Source organism: Perissodus microlepis, chromosome 11, assembly GCF_051167445.1.
Source record: "Perissodus microlepis isolate ML-2025 ecotype Zambia chromosome 11, ASM5116744v1, whole genome shotgun sequence".
NCBI lineage: Eukaryota > Metazoa > Chordata > Actinopteri > Cichliformes > Cichlidae > Perissodus > Perissodus microlepis.
In genome coordinates this window covers 12,215,178-12,232,899 of record NC_140471.1, presented here as the reverse complement: position 1 = coordinate 12,232,899, position 17,722 = coordinate 12,215,178, and the positions used below count along the sequence as shown (strand labels likewise).

The 17,722-nt window shown below is 40.3% G+C and overlaps 1 protein-coding gene across 4 annotated transcripts in view; it reads left to right on the top strand.

Annotated features, from left to right (window-relative positions):
• The window catches only part of rbms3 (RNA binding motif, single stranded interacting protein), a 164,682-nt gene that overhangs the window by 61,401 nt on the left and 85,559 nt on the right, over window positions 1-17,722 (top strand). For all 4 annotated transcript variants that reach the window (XM_084942680.1, XM_084942679.1, XM_084942677.1 and 1 more), the window contains exon 2: window positions 16,003-16,181. In XM_084942680.1, coding sequence (XP_084798806.1) covers window positions 16,003-16,181 — 179 coding nt within the window. The remainder of the gene's footprint in view (window positions 1-16,002; window positions 16,182-17,722) is intronic.

Genomic DNA, 17,722 nt, shown 5'->3' with positions numbered 1-17,722 from the left:
GCCGCCGCTACACTGTAGCCAATTTAGCTGGAGCACAGCTGCTAAGAGGCTCCCCGAGGTGTGTGTGTGTGTGTGTTTCAGGATTAGCCACGGCACCAATTAAAGCCTCACACTGGTTTTTAAAGGATAAATTATTAACAGCAGAAGTGACCCCTCTGGTGGCCTTTCTCTCCTCCTTTGCTATTCTCATGTCTTTTTTTCCTCCTCCTTTTCTCTCCAGTATTCATACACTTTTATCAGGCTTGCTTCCCTTTCGTTTTCTTGTATTTGCCTTTCCTTGCTCTTGTTCTTATTCGCTACATTTCAGTCCTTAAAACTTAGTCTTTGTGCAACCTCTAAAAGATTGGGGCAGGCTTTTTTTTTTTTTTTTTTTGTCCTGAGATCAAGTGTCCTTAAAGCTGCAATTTTACATCATATGTGTATTCCCCTTACTGAGTCTTTAGGAAGATTGATGCCTTCAGGATACAGTTGGGTAAGATTGTTGCTCTATGCAGCTCTGTTGCATTCTCCTTTTTCTCCCTGTGCTCAATAGCAAAAGCATGTTAGCCGGTAATGGATACTTTTAACCTTTTCCAGGTAATTTGATCAGGCCTTTAAATCAATCCAAACACTGTGTCGGGGTTATGATTTAATGCGAATACACGACTGCTACTTCTGTTGAGCTTCTGTGTTTTTAAATAAATGGACGAACCATGTCTTTCTGTTGTGAATGCTTTAATCCTGGATTCTGAATTGCAGACGTGAGATGCTGTGTACCATCTCTCACAATAACAAAAGACATGAGACTTGAAATGCTTCACAAGCATAAATGTATTAAACACCACTTCATGTTACCATTCAGTATTCCAGCTAATGGAATTTCCTGTGGAAAATTCTGCGACATCCCCTCGTCATAGTTGCTTATCATTATCCAGATGTGTTTTGATTTGGCAGTTGACTCTGAAATGTGATTTTCATTTCAACAGTAAAGTGCATTTTTGAATTAGAGTCCCTGGTTTAAAATTATTAAGCTTAACTCCATGTAAATCACATTTTTACTCTGCCTCTCTGCCTGGCCGGCTGTGTTATGTATTTCCTTTTAAGTCATGGTTTGGGTTCCTGTCCAATCATCCACCTGCAAAATAAAAATATTAATGCTCAGTTATAACTTTGTTCTGGTATCAGAATTTTCCCTCTAGATATCGTCAGGTCATCATCTGATCTCACAGAGGGCAGATTTCACTAAATATGTTCCCGTTTCTCACACTCTGATTTCTTCATCCTTTCTTCTATCCCACCAATTTTCCCATTCCTCCCACCTCTGTCTTCTGTCATTCCCTGAATATTTGCCCCTCTCAGATTTGATTAAGGAATTTAATTAGAGCGAGGGACATAGTGGAGGAAGGAAGGAAGCGGCTAATAAATGTTCGGTGACCCAGAGAGAACAAAAGGTAAAGATAAGTGTATTTAAGTCAGACCTGGGGAATCTGAAGTGGAGGAGCTTATTGAACCTTATGTCAATAGCCAAGACTGCATAGATTTAGTTGTGCATTGATGCTGCATCACTGCTCCTACAGGTAAATCCTGCTGCACCCTTGAAGATTTACATTCACCAACCACTTTATTAGTCACACCAGGCTGGTGCTAGACACATATTTACTTTCAGAACTGCCTTAATTCTTTATGGCACAGAATCAACAAGGTGCTGAAGAAATTCCTGAGATTCTCGTGCATATTGAGCAGCTGTAGCTCTAATTGAAGATTTTACATGTTGTGCATTCAGAGATGTGTTTTTTGGTAAACTAGAGAAGGATGGGTGGGAGAATGACCCAAAATGGGATACGCGGTAAAGAAGATGGATGCCACTTGCTTAGGTTGTGCTACCTTTAAAACTTTTATTCCTTAACAGAAGGTAGTAAAACATAACCTCATCTTCTAGGATGTTTACTAGATGATGGTGGAGGGTACCATATTGTGTTGAAGTATGGCTGAGCAGCTAGCTGTACAATGCTGTCTCTAGAAGCACATACTTTGCTATTTTAAGGGCATAGATGCACTTAAACTACATGTAGTACACTACAAGTACCTGGATGTTGGCGCTATGTTGGCGCCTTAGCAGACTGGGAGGGACTTCAAAGCACTTTTCAGCCAGCTGGAGAATGTCGTGACCATGAAAGAAGTAACCATAAAACGGGCGCTTAAGCAGGACCCAGGAGACAACAGCTCAAAGTTCACAGATTTTACTGGCACAACAGGTGTCTTCACAAAAGGAATGTTAAACAGGATGTGCATGGGAAGGAGTCTCTGGCAACTTGGGACAGCAATCCTGAGATGGAGGAGATGAGCGTTGGACACAATCCAAAGTATGAGTGAGTCCAAAGCTGTGAGCAAAAAGCACATTTAAATTGTGAGGTCTTACTTGGAAGTGATGTGAGGTGAGCTGTGGGAGGAGCCACTGATCAGGGTTTGAGTGGCAGAGGAGGCAGGTAAGTCCAGAGGCTTAGTATTTGACAAAGTTTTCCCAGAGAAGGCAGGCCAGCTCAATAGAAACAGGTGAGTGAAATTGGATTTGTAACTACTATTCAGCCACAGAGGAATCACTGGAGGAGAAACAAAAGGGGGTTAGCATGGGAGATACTGAGGTTTTGCTTAGAGCCATAGAGAAGTCTGATTACCGCCCGGTAGGACAACAATCTGGCAGAGGCTCTGTGTTGGAGCAGGTGACAGAATAGTAGGGGACAGGTGTGCAGGCCGAAGAGCAGGAACATGGAGACCTGCACCCTATCCTCCTCGAAACAGAAAATGTTAGTATTACAGAAAATGACAGATGACCAGTGCAGACTATGACAGAGAGTGAGATTTGTCAGCACCAATGGTGACTTTAATCGTAGCCAGCTAGAAAGCAGTTGCTTATTATTATTATTTTTAATCAGGCACTGATAAAATATTGTTTGGTCTTCATGCATATTAAGTTTGCATCATCACTGTAGAAAAAAATATTGTGTGGCTTTTAAAAGTGTTCTACTTACAGTAGCGATCGTTACTGTAAGTGCACACCTCAACGCTCCTCATTTGAGAAAAGACAACCCTGTTAAAGAATTCAGGCTATGGAATTAATGTACACGGTGTATTACATAGAATTGTCAGATGTATTTAGGCTTTTTGTTTTTTTTTGCATTATGGCAGTACCTGGAAAAATGTCATGTATCCATGTATTGTGGCATGCAGTAAATCGGAATGTCTGTTTTAACTTTAAGCAATTTGGGCTAGTGAATCTAAACCTTTTTGTTATAAAATCCATCTTTACAATCTTGAATATGCGCACAAACCTTTTAAAAAAAAATTTTGTTTTAATAATGTAACAAGTTACTATTCTGTTGCCTTGCATTTTTCGATGTACTGTATGTCCCCACCTCTGATGTTGCTGCATTTGGCATTTTAATTGATTCACTAATGAGAGTAGACCACCCCCAACACCCAAGCCTAGACACGCTTGTATGTTGGGGAATTACTGAACGATAATTCTTATCGCACTATTTCTTATTGTTGTAAGATGATGAACCCAACACACACCAGTCTGTACACTCAGACGCATGCAGATACACATACAGGACTGCACCAAATCCTATCTTTTCAGCTTCTCATTGTTGCTGTGGAGAGACATTATTCTGTCTGCACACTTATTCTATAGTCTCCATTCTTTGACCTGACGCTATATAAGCATTCTGTCTTATTCTTATGCCCTCTTATTCTGATGGTAATTTGACTGCCTGAAAAGACTGGCAGAGGATTGTTCTGTCTCATTCAACAAAATACGGTAAAAAGTCATTCCTGGGATTAAAAAAAAAAAAAAAAAAAGCTCTGCGGTGGATTTCCAGGGCTCTGTCGTCGTGTCTGCAGTTGCCTGTCGGCCTCCCGTTCATATGCTAATGAGCCAGAGCTTGATTGTTTCCTCATATTTTAATCTCCTGCATGGTGCTGGAGGGGAGGGGGCAGCAGATAGGAAGAGTGTGGGTATGAGGAAGAAAGATGAGACTGAAGGGAACGAGATGATGGATGAGGAAAACAGGGCAGAGGGTGTTGGAAACTGAGGAATGGAGAGGAGAAAGTTGAAAGGGAAAGATATTTTTTTTTTTTTTTTTTTGAGATGGCTGACTGAGATGATATATTGAAGGAAAATGTTTGACAAGAACAGTAAAGAGGTGAGGGACGGGGGTGGGGGACAGGATGAGGTTATTAATATGCAAGAAGTAGGCGATAAGATAAAGACGGATAGAATCACTGCAGGATGATAAGCTGCAGATGGAATACACAGTTCACCTTATCAGGAGACATCCAGAGTTTATTAGCGGTGACACAAAAGAGGTACTTCTACAGATGGAACTCTGCAATATTTTATATTACTTAATTTTAAACTTCAGGGGGGGGGTTCATTGAAGATCAATGAAACTTCTGCACTTTTTCTTTTTGTAGAAGTCTGTTTTAAACCATTCATGATTCACCAACCCTGTCTGCCACCGTTTTTCATACATACTGCTGGATTGAAACACATTGACCAGGGGGCAATGAGAGGAGCGAGAGAGACTTTCTTGAATAAACTAACGTTGAATTTGCATAAATATACATAATAAAAGAGCTTTGTGCAATGCGCCTCTTCAATATGCATGTTTTTTTTCCCTCTTTTTGTAACTTGTATGCTAGAGGTCATGCAATTTAGAAGGAAGAATGTAGAATGAGATTTGTTTTTTTTTTTGGAGGGGAAATATACTCGGAGAGGTGGAGATAAAATCATCTGGGTGGGTTTTGAAGTATAATGTAGTGGAATGTTTTTGTTGGGTGTCACTCAGGAAGGGTTTTCTATAGGAAAAAGCATACAAGGTCAACCTTTTTTGTAGTTGGATTTGAAAGTTGCTGTGATTGTGGCAGGCAGCAGAGATGGCACATTTGCAAGGATATGGCTTGATCAAGGACTTGAATCTGAGCCAGTGTGTGCACCGCACCTACAGGATGTATTTGGTGGGAAATACAGTACCTGCACTGGTGGAGCCTTTCTTAAAATGAAAACTACTGAAGGAAAATGACAGTGTTGCCAAATCTGAGCATACTATATGCTAGCCATTAACCACCAACCAACAAATTTCATTTTTGGAAGCACCTGCTTGGCCAGATATATTTTTTGGATGTTCTGACACACAGAATTCATAAACTACCTTCATTTTAAGCAGTCAGAGCAGTATGCACCCATTTTCTGTTACATACAGCAGAAGATCACACAGGTTGGGAAAATGTTCCAACCTCTGTTCTTTGAGGCATACACTGTTACATAACTCCATTATTTAGACAACTGCCAATATTGCATGTCTTTCCAGCATATTTACAGTGCAAGTGCATTCTTGTTGATATACAATTCAGGTGCCTGTGTACATGATAAGGTGTGGTTATGACAGGTTTGTTGCTATGGCTACAGCTTGATAAATATAGGGTTAAGATGGGCAGCTAAAAATGTTAAGACACTGATTACAGCCAAAGAAACAAAAAACAAAACCCAAAAACATCAGATGCAGGTAGAACTGGGCCATATCACACCGTTCACAGTGATACCGGTATAATGTTGGGCAACGATAAGAAAATGAAATATCGCGTTAGAATCTGGGTTAAACGCGCGTGCGCAGTGCCTTTGTTTCCGCACATGGCAGAAAAAGCATGGCGGTGACGGAGAATGGTTTGTAAAAATGCTGCAACTTCAGTGGTGTGGAACTGGTTTAGCTTTCGTCCGTCAGATACACACCACAGCACAATTTTGGTAGAGCATGCTAGCGGACCGTCGTTATTACCGTGTTTTTTGGAAAATACGGCGCACTTAAAATCAATCCTTTAATTTTTCTGAAAATCAACAGTGCCCCTTATAACCGTGTGCCTTATGTATGAATTCTGGTTTTGTTTACTGACCTGAAACGATTTTATGTACACGGCGCTCAAAAATCTGTCAAATGTTTTAGTACGACTTTGCTAAGCTATGAAGCCGCACCGCTTGATGGATTGTCGGAGCATCACGGCTACCGTAGGCAGGAGCCTCGCAAAGTGATACGTACTGTGCTTCAACATAATATTACCGTATTGTGTGTATAACCTTTTAAGTTTTGTGGATATTATACATGGTTATGCTGAGGATATTTCGGTCAATTTCCACTGGAAATGCCTTTTGGTTAAACTGTCAGCAAGGAATTTGCATTTGCACTGTAAAATTTTTATATAACTTTAATGCACATAAAAAAACAGCTGCTTGTTTAAGTGAAAATACATTGATGGGTTTTTGTTTTTTTTTGTTTTTTTGCACTAATAAAGTTGTGGAGTTGTAAAGTATTTTGTCTAGAGTATCAGTATCACAAATTTTCAAATGTATATCATGATAAATATTTTTGGTCATATCGCCCTGCTCCAGATGCAGGTCAAAAAAGTCCATCGTCCACACTGATATTCACATACTATGTTTTGCTTTACCACCAATTGGGCGTATTACTTAACAGCTGGTAACTGTGAGGTGCACAATTGACAAAGAATAGCAGGGATGCTGGCTGTTTAATAAAAAACACTTGGGAAGGCTCAAAGATGCTTTTCAACTCTAATTTCTTTGCTGTAATGTAATGGTGCATTACTCTGTGTTTAGGTTACCTTTTTCCAAGTGAATTGCTGTCTGACTTGAAATGCAAATGCATTTAGATGAAGTGCCCCATGTTTGTGTTTTTCAACATTCCCCATAACCCCACACACCGCTAATACAACTTTGAATCAATCACAGCGTGCCTGTATATGCACAGATAGCCTGAACCACCCCTCCTCGACCCACCCACCCACTACCCTCCCCATGACCTTCTCAAAAACACAGCCGCAGGAATTCACTGAGAGTTCAGCAACCTACCACAGCCTCTCTCCATCATCTCTTTATCTCCCACCAGGCCTGTGAGCACAAAGTCCAAACTGCATGCCTCCTGGGATGTTTGTGCAACATGTTTATGACAGCCCAAGTGTTGTTGATGCTGATGTTGCTGATGTTAACGAGAGAGGGAGAGGTAAAAGGCTGGAACATGTCGTTCCACTGGGAAGCAACCTTGACGACCTTGATCTTCTAAGGAGGCTGAGAGAAGTAGAGAAGGATTCATATGGGAAGGTGGTGGCTGAGGAGACTGGAGAAAGGGAAAAGCTAAAAAAAAAAAAAGATTCTAGAAAGACTAAGTGGCAGCAGATTAAATATAATGATAGATCAACAAAGTATTGAGATTTTTATCATTTAGACAACGAAAACATTTTGATGAAAATATGAGCAATTTCCTCATATCAATATCCTGCATCTATATATTAAGTAAACAGTCTATATGTTAAACACCTTGCTGCAGTTTCCTGTTGCACTTTTGCTTTGGCAGCAAGTTAAATAGGTCAGACTGTTTTGATTGGCTCACGTTCTGTTTTAATTAAAGTGAAACTCTTCGGTGTGACTGACCTCACACTTAGATGTAGTCTGATGAAACTTGCAGACACCCTGGTAAAACCTGAGCATGCCTTTGAACTTAGGAAGCCTTCAATTACAATAACCATGCTATGGTAGCTCAAAGGGTATGGTTAGGTTTAGTATTACAATTATAAAATATAATGCTTGGTCTGATATGACAGACATTGGCACAATACTGTATGTGTATGGGTGCCACAGCCTGGACCTCTGAACCACGATCAGAAGGTCCACGTGATGACAATGCTATATAGAGCTGTTTAAAATGACAATAGGTTTACAGACTGACAAGATCATTTTGGTGTGGCATACTTTGAGTATTTTAGTATGGCTTTGTCATACAAAGTCAACAGTTTAATTACGTTACATTTACATTGTTCTTGAATGGGTTTATTTTCAATATAATAGACTTGTGATCAAAATCTTTTTGTATTTGATATTTATGATAAAACATTGGAAATAATTTTACTAAACAATAAAATAAATGCTACACATGTCCTGTAGCCCTAATAATAAAAATCATAAAATCTTCAAAAATTTATGGAGTCCAAGGCTCGCAAAATTTCAAAATCCCTGGTAGCCCTTCGGGCCGGCAGTCTTCAGTTTTTGGTAGCCCAAAATAAATTTAAGTAGCCCGAATAAAAAAGAGAGCAATTTTTTATGTTTTGTTTCCGTTACAATATTATACATTAAAGTATAATATTGTAACGGAAAAAAAATTAATCAAAAAATTGTTAAAATACAAAAATTACAATCATCAACTCAAATACTTGGTTCTCATTGAACAGAAATTTCTATGAACTTGTAAGAACTGTGTAGAACATGAATCAGTCTGTCAGATCCTGAATCTGACATTTCCACTGGAGTCACTGGTAAGAGGTAAGTGGAACCAAGATCTAGGACATTTGCTTTTTGAAGTTTGCAAAGACTGCTAAATTTTTCCAGTGGTAGTTCACTCTTTGCAACATAGCACGCTGTTCTAAACAGATTTTTCAGGACTTCTTCTTGTGCTTGGTTTATTTTTAGAATGTTTTTTGCAATTGCTGTTTGTTCTGGGAAAGATATTGCAGACTGAGCAATAATGCATTTCTTGCATTTCTCATGGGTTCTGATGGGGTCTTTCTTAAAATTACTGGTCCCAGTAACAAAGGCGCTTGTCGACTCACAACACACCTGGCAGAACATCATGTTATTTAGCTTGTCATATTCCAGCCACAGAAATTCTTTTGTCCATGAAACCAAAAAAGCTGCGCTTTTTTTTTTTTTTTTTTTTTTTTTGCCTCAGTCTGATTTGTCATAACTTTTCCGTTTTGTGGTAGGCTTTTCTTTGGCTGTCCCTTCTTCACCCTGACCTGTCTTGTTTGGCTGAGCAGAACTAAAATACCGGCTTAAATCCTGCTGCTTTTACACACGCACTTGCATAACAGTCAGCGATTCTCTGCGCATACCTCTCACATGTTTAAGCTTGCTGCGGGAGATTTCACTTGTCATGTCTGAATAGTAAGCTAATGGGTGATAAGACGATGCCAGAGGTATTGGTGCGCAAATAATCGTCACTCACCAATCAGTGCTGCCGCTCTCTACACACAGTTTGCGCGATCGCAAAGTGAAAGCAAAAAACAAGCGCAAATTCAAACGCGATTTCAATATGTCACATATTGACAGTGGCTCATCGCCAATGACATAATTACTCAGCTACATTTTCAAAAGAATGCAAAAGCACTGACATATAATTTCCTATGATAGCCCGACGGTCAGGGCTGAGATAGATTTTGGTAGCCCGACTGGAAAAATCGCTAGCCCCGGGACGTCGGGCTAGCGATTTTGCGAGCCCTGGAGTAGATTAAAATGGGTTTCAAAAGGGCAAATAACAAAAGCCTGCACTTGTTTTTTTTTTTGTTTTTTTTGTTTTTTTTAACTGTACTATGCACTTCCTAAAGTACATTTAGTAGAACAAAGATAACAGTATAATACTATTCCCTTAAAAGTAAATAGTGCCCAGAGGGTGAGCTGCCTTGGTTTGGGTTTGTGCTCTTGGAGTGCTTCTTGTTTGTACTGTTGATCTTGACCCCAGTTATCACTTTGACTATTTATCTGCATATTTTCTTCTTAATAAAGCATGTAGACCATCTGTTGAATCAAGGTTGCACCTCACATAGGGACAAAGGACTGCAGATCTTCTTTTTCTAGGAACTCAGCTGCTAATGGAGATAGTTTTATTAAATAACCCTACGGTGTGATTTACCCAGGCGTATCATTTACTCTCCAGACTAATCACAGGCTGGGCTACACCGCTTGCCTACACATTCCTGAGCTTGACACTTGGAAACAAGCAAGTATTCTGTATTGGATATCATTAGGCTTGTCTCCAAGAAGACTATTTATACCTGTGCACAGCATTAGCTGAACTCTCTGCAGTCTTCTCCGCTTCCCCTAACTTACAGTAAATGTGCTATTTTTCTTTTCCTTCATTAAAAACAATGTAAAGCACTCTGTGTAAAGCTTTAATATTCAGCTGCACCCTGAAGCCACATCTTTCAAGGAAACAAAGCCTGGATACAATAGTTTGACAATCAAGTTACATTTATGAATTCCTGAAAAGATGATTTGTTGTCTTTTCAGGCATTCTGACAGAAGCACTGGCCGAGGCTTAATTTAGCTGCTTGTGTAATATCAAAACAAGGACAGTATATTGGGTGCCATGTTTCCATTCGGATGTACTGTATTCATTAGGGCTTCCTTAAACCCTTCCGCTGCTGTGTTTAGAGGCACAGTGAGTAAGAGAGAATCTTAGAACTGGACCCAAAAATAGCTCTCATTCTTTCCTCTGTTTCAGGAAGCATCAGAAGAGGTCAGAACAACCCTCTCTCTCTCTCCCATGTCCGCCTATTTCCTTTGTCCCATGTATCTTTAGCTTTACCCGTATCCTTTCTTACTTAACGCTCTTTATCAGCCTTTCCTCTTCTATAGTTTATTTTTTTCTTTCTTCCCTCATGTCATCCAAAGTTCACCCCTATGCGATGTTGTGCAATACCTTCACCCACATCTATACTTAGTTTGTTTTTTTTCCCCCCCTTCCCCTTATGTTGTTGCAGATAAGTTTGGAGATAAGTTTGATCATCACAAAGACACATCTGCACATACAAGACTTTTCAGTAGCTATTCATTGTTTAGAAGTTAAAGAACTGTTGAGTTTAATGTATTCTGTTTAAATTATTCCTAAAGCAAAACAATAGCGGGGAAGTGGAGATTGGCAGATTTGGGTGGGTGGATGGGAAAAGTTTACAGAGTACAATGAAATAAGTTACTTTGCAGGAATTACTGCCATGACCAGAGTTCAGTAGCTGGAGCAAGTAAATATTCCTTCCTTTTTCTTTTTTTTTTTGCCTTGAGTAAAATTCAACCTTGATGCGGTTGATTGAGGCATCCTTTCATTACACTTTAAAAAGAAATGCAACAGATTATTATTGTTATAGTTGTTCTCATTTGCTTTTTCTCTATTTATTTGCTACATGCAAGGACTAGTGTGAAATATCATTGTCATGATGAGCATAAATGAAGATCAATGCTAGCACATCTACTGTCAGACAGTTAGGCACACAAAGGGTAATCATACTCCTGCATCTTCACAAAGCAAGCAAATGTGTTCAATAAAACCATGCAAATATGGAGCAATGTGACTCCAAAGTGCATTAGAAATGTAAATGATACAGAACTTCATTCTTGAAGTCTGCAGTAGAAAGGAATAGAGTAACAGAGCTGAAAGTGGGGTCGATCTCAGCTGGTACGTGACAGAGCTTGGATCTCCTGCACATTGCATGTCAGACTCATTTTCCATTGTGGGCCACATACAGCCCACTTTGATGTCCATTTTCCTACATGATAAAGAAATGGCGCTATAGTCAGGGGTGCACATAAGTGGTCCGCAGGTGCGCATTCGCTGTCAAAATAAAAGACGCGCACCGGATAAGAAGTTGCAACACGTGTTTGCGTACATTAGATTTTCTGGAGGAGGACAGACATTTGTTTAGAACTCTTAAAAATGTCGAAGAAGCAAGCTCCTTTAAACAATTATTTTGGTGTTCCTCCACCTCCAAAGAAATGTCAGGAGTCCGAACCGCAAAAGAAGCGCGTATTCTCGGAAAAGTGGTTGCAGGAGGTGAGCTGGCTTCAAACAAATAATGAACGCACAGAGATGTGGTGCAGAATATGCTGTGAAAATCCCACTCTGGCTGACAAAAACAGTGCCTTTTATATGTACGCAAAAGCGTGTTGCAACTTCTTATCTGGTGCGCGTCTTTTATTTTGACAGCGAATGCGCACCTGCGGACCACTTATGTGCACCCCTGGCTATAGTAAATTAAAGAGATCTGTCACCGTGACTCTTTGGGACTTAAATTGCAGAAATCTGTCATTTTATTACTTTCAGGTAAAACTTGTGAAAATACAATTAAGTCCAAAACTTATGGCCTCATAAGTTTTGGACTTCCGATGGACGGTCAGTGCCTTGAAAAAAATAACTACTTCATAGTAATTCCTCTGCTTTTGCTCTGAAATGTACACCAGCATCAGTCAGCAGCATGCATGTGCGTCACACCAAAGTAATATTTCGCGGCACGTTTGTGTTTCAGGACTCAGTTGTGCATGAAATCTGCAATAATCCCAGTGACTGTGTTTGCCTTGTGTGACAGTTTGTGTCGCTGCCTCTGAGCCTTTTTCCCAGTGTGAGAACTGCTCCACTGTACTAAGTGTGTCAACAATACCAGCTGAGAGGCAGCCTTCAGTCCACACACAGCAACTGCAGACTAATCCTTAAAAGAGAGAAACTGGATGAAAGCACGGAGGGAGGGAAGCACAGAGGAAGAAATATAGAGCAAGCATATGGGAAAGTGGAAGGATGGAGATGATAAGAGCAAGAGACGGAGCGATGGTGGAGTTGAGTTTGACAGGGAGAGAGGAGAGGTGGAAGTGTGAATGCTAGAGAGAGGGAGACGGAACGATTTTAATGTTTCAAAGGATTTCCCTATCACAGTCTCTGACACATTACATACACAGCTCACTATCAGCCCAACCCTGACAGCTGCACAAATTGGCTGAAAGAGGTTCCCTGGGCAAGGCCTTTGATCAGGTTTGTGTGTGTGTTGTGTCAGCAACACGAGGGGAAGGGGAGAGGTTTTGTACATTTGTGCATACCTGGACATCTGCGTACTGGAGTGAAGAAAGACTCTTTCTGCTCCAGATCACGGTGTAATGAAATGAATGTACAAAGATAAGGCTAACTGTGTGCATGTTTGTTAATAGTCTAACAGTCTGGTTTTGCTTCATGAGCTTATATTGTGTTTACCATGCAGTGGTGTGCAGTGTGTTATCTTAAGCGTGTATAGCTTTTACCCCTGTGATATTTCTCCATAAGATTTCAGCCCGGTGTCTTTTATGTGTCTGACACTCCCCATCAACCATGTGTCTGTGTTATCTTTCCGAGGAGGTTGGTAAACAAATCCATTGTTGAAAGGCTCATATCGAGTCGGTCTGCGGCATAGTTCAGGCTTTGAGGCGGTGAGGTTTCCAATATCATGATTGCAGACACCACATAGGGGGGAAAAAAAGATATGCGCTTCTTTTCTTTCCTCTAACAGTGACACATTATACAATAAAGTTTTATAAAATGTCTTGAGAAAGCACACTTATGACAGACTTCACGTGACTTGTTGATTCTAATGATTGGTTATTTAGCTTTGTTTGTCAAAAATGGTGTAAAATGACCATAATTTCATAGTCATAATTTTAAAAAGTTTGAAATTGTGAAAATTTGTCTACGACTCAAAAATATAAAGGCAATTATGTCCTGTCAACTAGATTGACTAATTAAGGAATTGATTATATTTAGCACATTTTAGTATATTATATAGTTCTGTTTTTTGTGTCTGAAGTGGCTGATACAAAGTTGTTGAGCCAGTATCAATATTCTTCTCAGTGAATACTGCTTTAGGAGTAGAGGCTGGAGATAGACTCAAAGTATATCACGATATTTAAAGAAAATTTGCACTAACGATGCCTCTGATGATGTAGAAAAAATGATGAACGATGTTTTATGTTTGGAGCATGAGAGCAGCAGTAAGTAAATGAAGAGCATTTTCCATCCTCTTCCTGTGAGTTATTGTCATTGATGACACACTACCTAATTCAAAGTGTGACACTACTGAAATGAGGACCGGTCGCAGCAGCATTCTAATTCAACAGGGGCGACATAGCATGAGCCAAATATTAGAGCAAAAGTAGCCCAGCTGCTTTAGTTGAACAATAAACTCTTCAGGAACCTGGTCAATATTGTCACATAGTAAAACTGAAAAATACGTTATACCTGGGAAGCTGTTTAACCATCTCTGTAAAGTTCTGCTTTTCCAACATTTAACCGTGTCAGTAATTTGCATTCACTGTTTGCCCATCCTGTCATACGGAGTTCAGCTTGCAATGCTTGGTTGTTTTTTTTTTGTTTTTTTTTTAACATTTGCGTCGCATATCAGTATCTGCTCCATCGTAGCCTTGTTGTACTCGATGTCTTTTTCCCTCAAATGGTGAAACTCGTTGTTTCCACGTTACCAGGAACAATTTTCTTGCATATTTTGCAAAGTAGCGTGCTGCTTTGGAGGTGATTGAAATCGCTTCCGTTTTAGTAGCCAAAAATGATTCTTTCTCTCTGACATGCCTGGAATTGTTTCATTCATTGCACTGGTAAATGTAAATGTGTGGCATTGCTACAGCAACGATATGACATCTTTTTTGACATTACCACCGACAAATTTTTACATGATATTGTGAAAAATGTATGGCACAGCCCTAAATTGAAGTTATTCAGGAAATAACATCAAACTGCAAATCTCAGAGACACTGGTAATACAGAGTATTATTTGTCCCAGCTGTTAAACTGAAGTATTACCCAGCATAGCCTCTCTTTCACCTCTGCACTTTGTTTGTGTTTGAGCTGAAGTGTACAGGCTCGTTGTTGGCTGCTGGTGTGAGGTGCTGGCCTGTAAATGACATAAGCGCCTTCTCCTTTTACTCCTGCGTGTCTTCCATACATGTGTTGAATCCTGTTAGCGCTGTCTGTCTGAGCTGCTAGCATGCGTCTGAGTGTGTGTTAGGATTTGTGCACCAGCTGAGAGAAAATACAGGTAATGGATTAATATCAGAGCTGGCTCAGGCTCCACATTGCTCTGTGGTGACAGCCTGTCATTATCACAAACACCGGCTCACACTCGTGCACGCACACACAAGCTCACACAAGCTTCCTTGCAATTGTGCATACATATCCACACACAACTCCAAATACAGGATTCACCTTAAGTATGTACACTTCCTTTCCTTACCTGTCTCTATCCTTTCTCTCCCTGTCTCTCATTTTCTCGTCATTACGGCACACAGTGCTGCTGCGCTGTGATCATCTCAAGCTGCAGCAGCTTCTTGAACTTGTTCTATCCACTTTCCAACAGTGGAACCAACACTGGGACTACACATCTTTGCGGTGTAGCTGTTTTCCTCCAAGGCAGCAGACGGAGTGTTTTGAATGCTGCTGTCATATGGGCCATCAAGCGCGTTTGCTTCCTCCAAACTTAACCTAATAGTTTGCCTAAGGCAGCGGGCAGGTAGGGGTGGGTATGCCTTCAGTGCCAGGTACTCATTAATCCTTGCACTGCTCTTCTCCCTGCCAGAAATGGTCATCTTATTAAGCCATTTAGTCAGTATTGAGCTGTGTAATTGGACAGTGGAGGCCAATAGGAAATGTTTGAGTAAGTTAAAGGTGATAAAAGGGCCTTGCTTGATTTAAATGCTGTACAGCCTGCTCGGTTCACCCATGGCATAAATTTATTAATACAAATTATAGCGGTGTTTGCTTTAAGACTTTCTTGCCTGACAGTGGCTTGATACCTTTGCATTACAAGAGATGTTTTGAATATCTTTCATTTTTCTGGTCTACGTTTGCTTGCATTGTAACTAAGGTTAAACAACCAGAAAGCAATTTGTGCTGCTTTTAATGTTTGCTGATTTGTACACACACACAAACAAATCTGTTTTTCATGTCAATTATCAATGGTTTGAAACATTTCCTTATCTAAATCACTGTAGAAGTCACTGCACCTTTACACTCCAGTCAGCGCTGAAAGGAAGTCCCTACTGCCTTGTCATTAAGTGCAGAACCTTATGCGAAGATTCAGCACAGCATGCTATTGTTATTCGGGCAAGCCCCAGTGGTTGGGTACCATGAACATCAAGGACTAATTTCATTTCTCATGCTTTCCTAATTTTATATACTTCCTCTAGAATAAAGAGATAATTGGGCACAGGAAAAGATGTGGATGTGAGATTGGTAGATGGAATTTAGGGGGTGTAAAGCTGAGGAGCGAAATCTGGAGTGAAGTACTTTTTTTGTGGTATCAAATACGTGATTCATGTGACACCAAACATAACAGTAAAGACCTAATGTGACGTTTGCCTTTCTGCATGTTTTTCTGTCTTTGCAGCAGTCCTATGCCCCTCCCCCTCCACCCATGGCTCCACCCAGCCCTGGCAACACAGGAGGAGGAGGAGGTGGTGGAGGTCAGGGAGGAGGGCTAGTGGAGCAACTTAGTAAGACCAACCTGTACATCAGAGGCCTGCCGCCTGCCACCACCGACCAGGACCTCATCAAACTCTGCCAGCCGTGAGTTCTATTTTCTTCTACTGTCCCTGCCTTCGCTCTGCAGATGCATTAAACGTCCTCAGTACAGCTGAGTTCAGTTCATTCCTGCTCAGTTCAGTTTAGTTCAGCGTGTGGTAATTAGTGTTGCGTGGGTGTGACAGGAGCTTATAATGGGTATCAACAGTTTGCTCTTGACCCCTGTGTTCCTCCTCTCTGCTTCCTCAGAGGAAAAGACACAACCCAGCTGGGCCTAGCCCATCCGCTCCTTTCTGCCCTGCGTCATCTACACACACAAGGATAGATAAATAATCCTCCTGTCCATCGGTGGAGGCTTGAAACTCCTCAGTCACACGAAGATTTACTTCTCACATGGATGACAATATGATGGATCAGTCCACATTCCATGTTAATAGTAATATAAATGAGCTGTGTGAAATGTAATTGCATCAAATTACCAGTTCAATCTAAAATTTGATGACTTGATGCAGCAGCTATATTTGATAAACATCTGAATATTTTAGTAATGGCTATATCTAGAGTGATTTAGAAGATTGCCATTGGAACTGATGAAGGCATATTTTCATTTTTAGAAGCTTTGTTACGTCTGAGCAAACTCTGATCCAGTATTTATTTTAACCCATTAGGCAGCTGATCAGATTTTAGATCACGGTTCTCATCATAGTGCCTAATAAGATTTAGACTAGGTTCAGAAATATACAGAGTTACTGTTTTGAAAAAACGATGAGACTTTTCAATATGATTTTGTTTTTCTAAGCTTCTTTTCCTCTTTTAAGGGGATCCTGTCACATTTGTTAAAATCTATTTAAAAAATATCAATTTATCTGTAATTGGAATAATAATACTACACAACAGCGGCTGTGATAATACTGTAGTGTACTTTTCCTGAGTAATCACTGAATGTAGTAACTTAAGCTGCAAGAGCAGAAACACTTGACAGGTAATAGGGCCGTACTCTGTTAATTTCAATATCTAGCTTTGTCCTTTTCTATTGTTTCTTTGTGTTAAAAGTTGGTCCTGCGCATTTAATCCCTACATATCCCAAATGTGGCTCAGGTGGTAGAGTGGGTTGTCTACAAATAGGGATGTCGGTGGTTCGCTCCCTGGCTCGAGGTTATCCTTGGGTGAGGTACTGAACCCCAAGTTGCCTCTGATGGATGTGTGCGTGAATGTTAGACAAGGTGCTTTGGTATAGGGGGGGAAAATGCGCTTATATGAATGTGTGTGAGATTTGGTGGTTGGTTACAGTAAAAAGCTCTATATTAGTACTGCTGCCATTTTCCATTTAAATTTTGTAAACAATTTAAACCTGCTTTTCTTATTTGCCTTTTAGCTTATGTTGGTCGATAATATCAAATGTAATTACCGTATTTCCCGGACTACAAAGCGCACCCGAATATTAGCCGCACAAGCTAAAATCAGGGGAAAATCCTGTTTTGTACATACATTAGCCGCACCTGACTAAAAGCCGCAGGTGTTTCAATGTTGACTTATCATATGTAAGAGAATATGCACAAAGCGAATTGTCAGGAAAGAGATGGCTG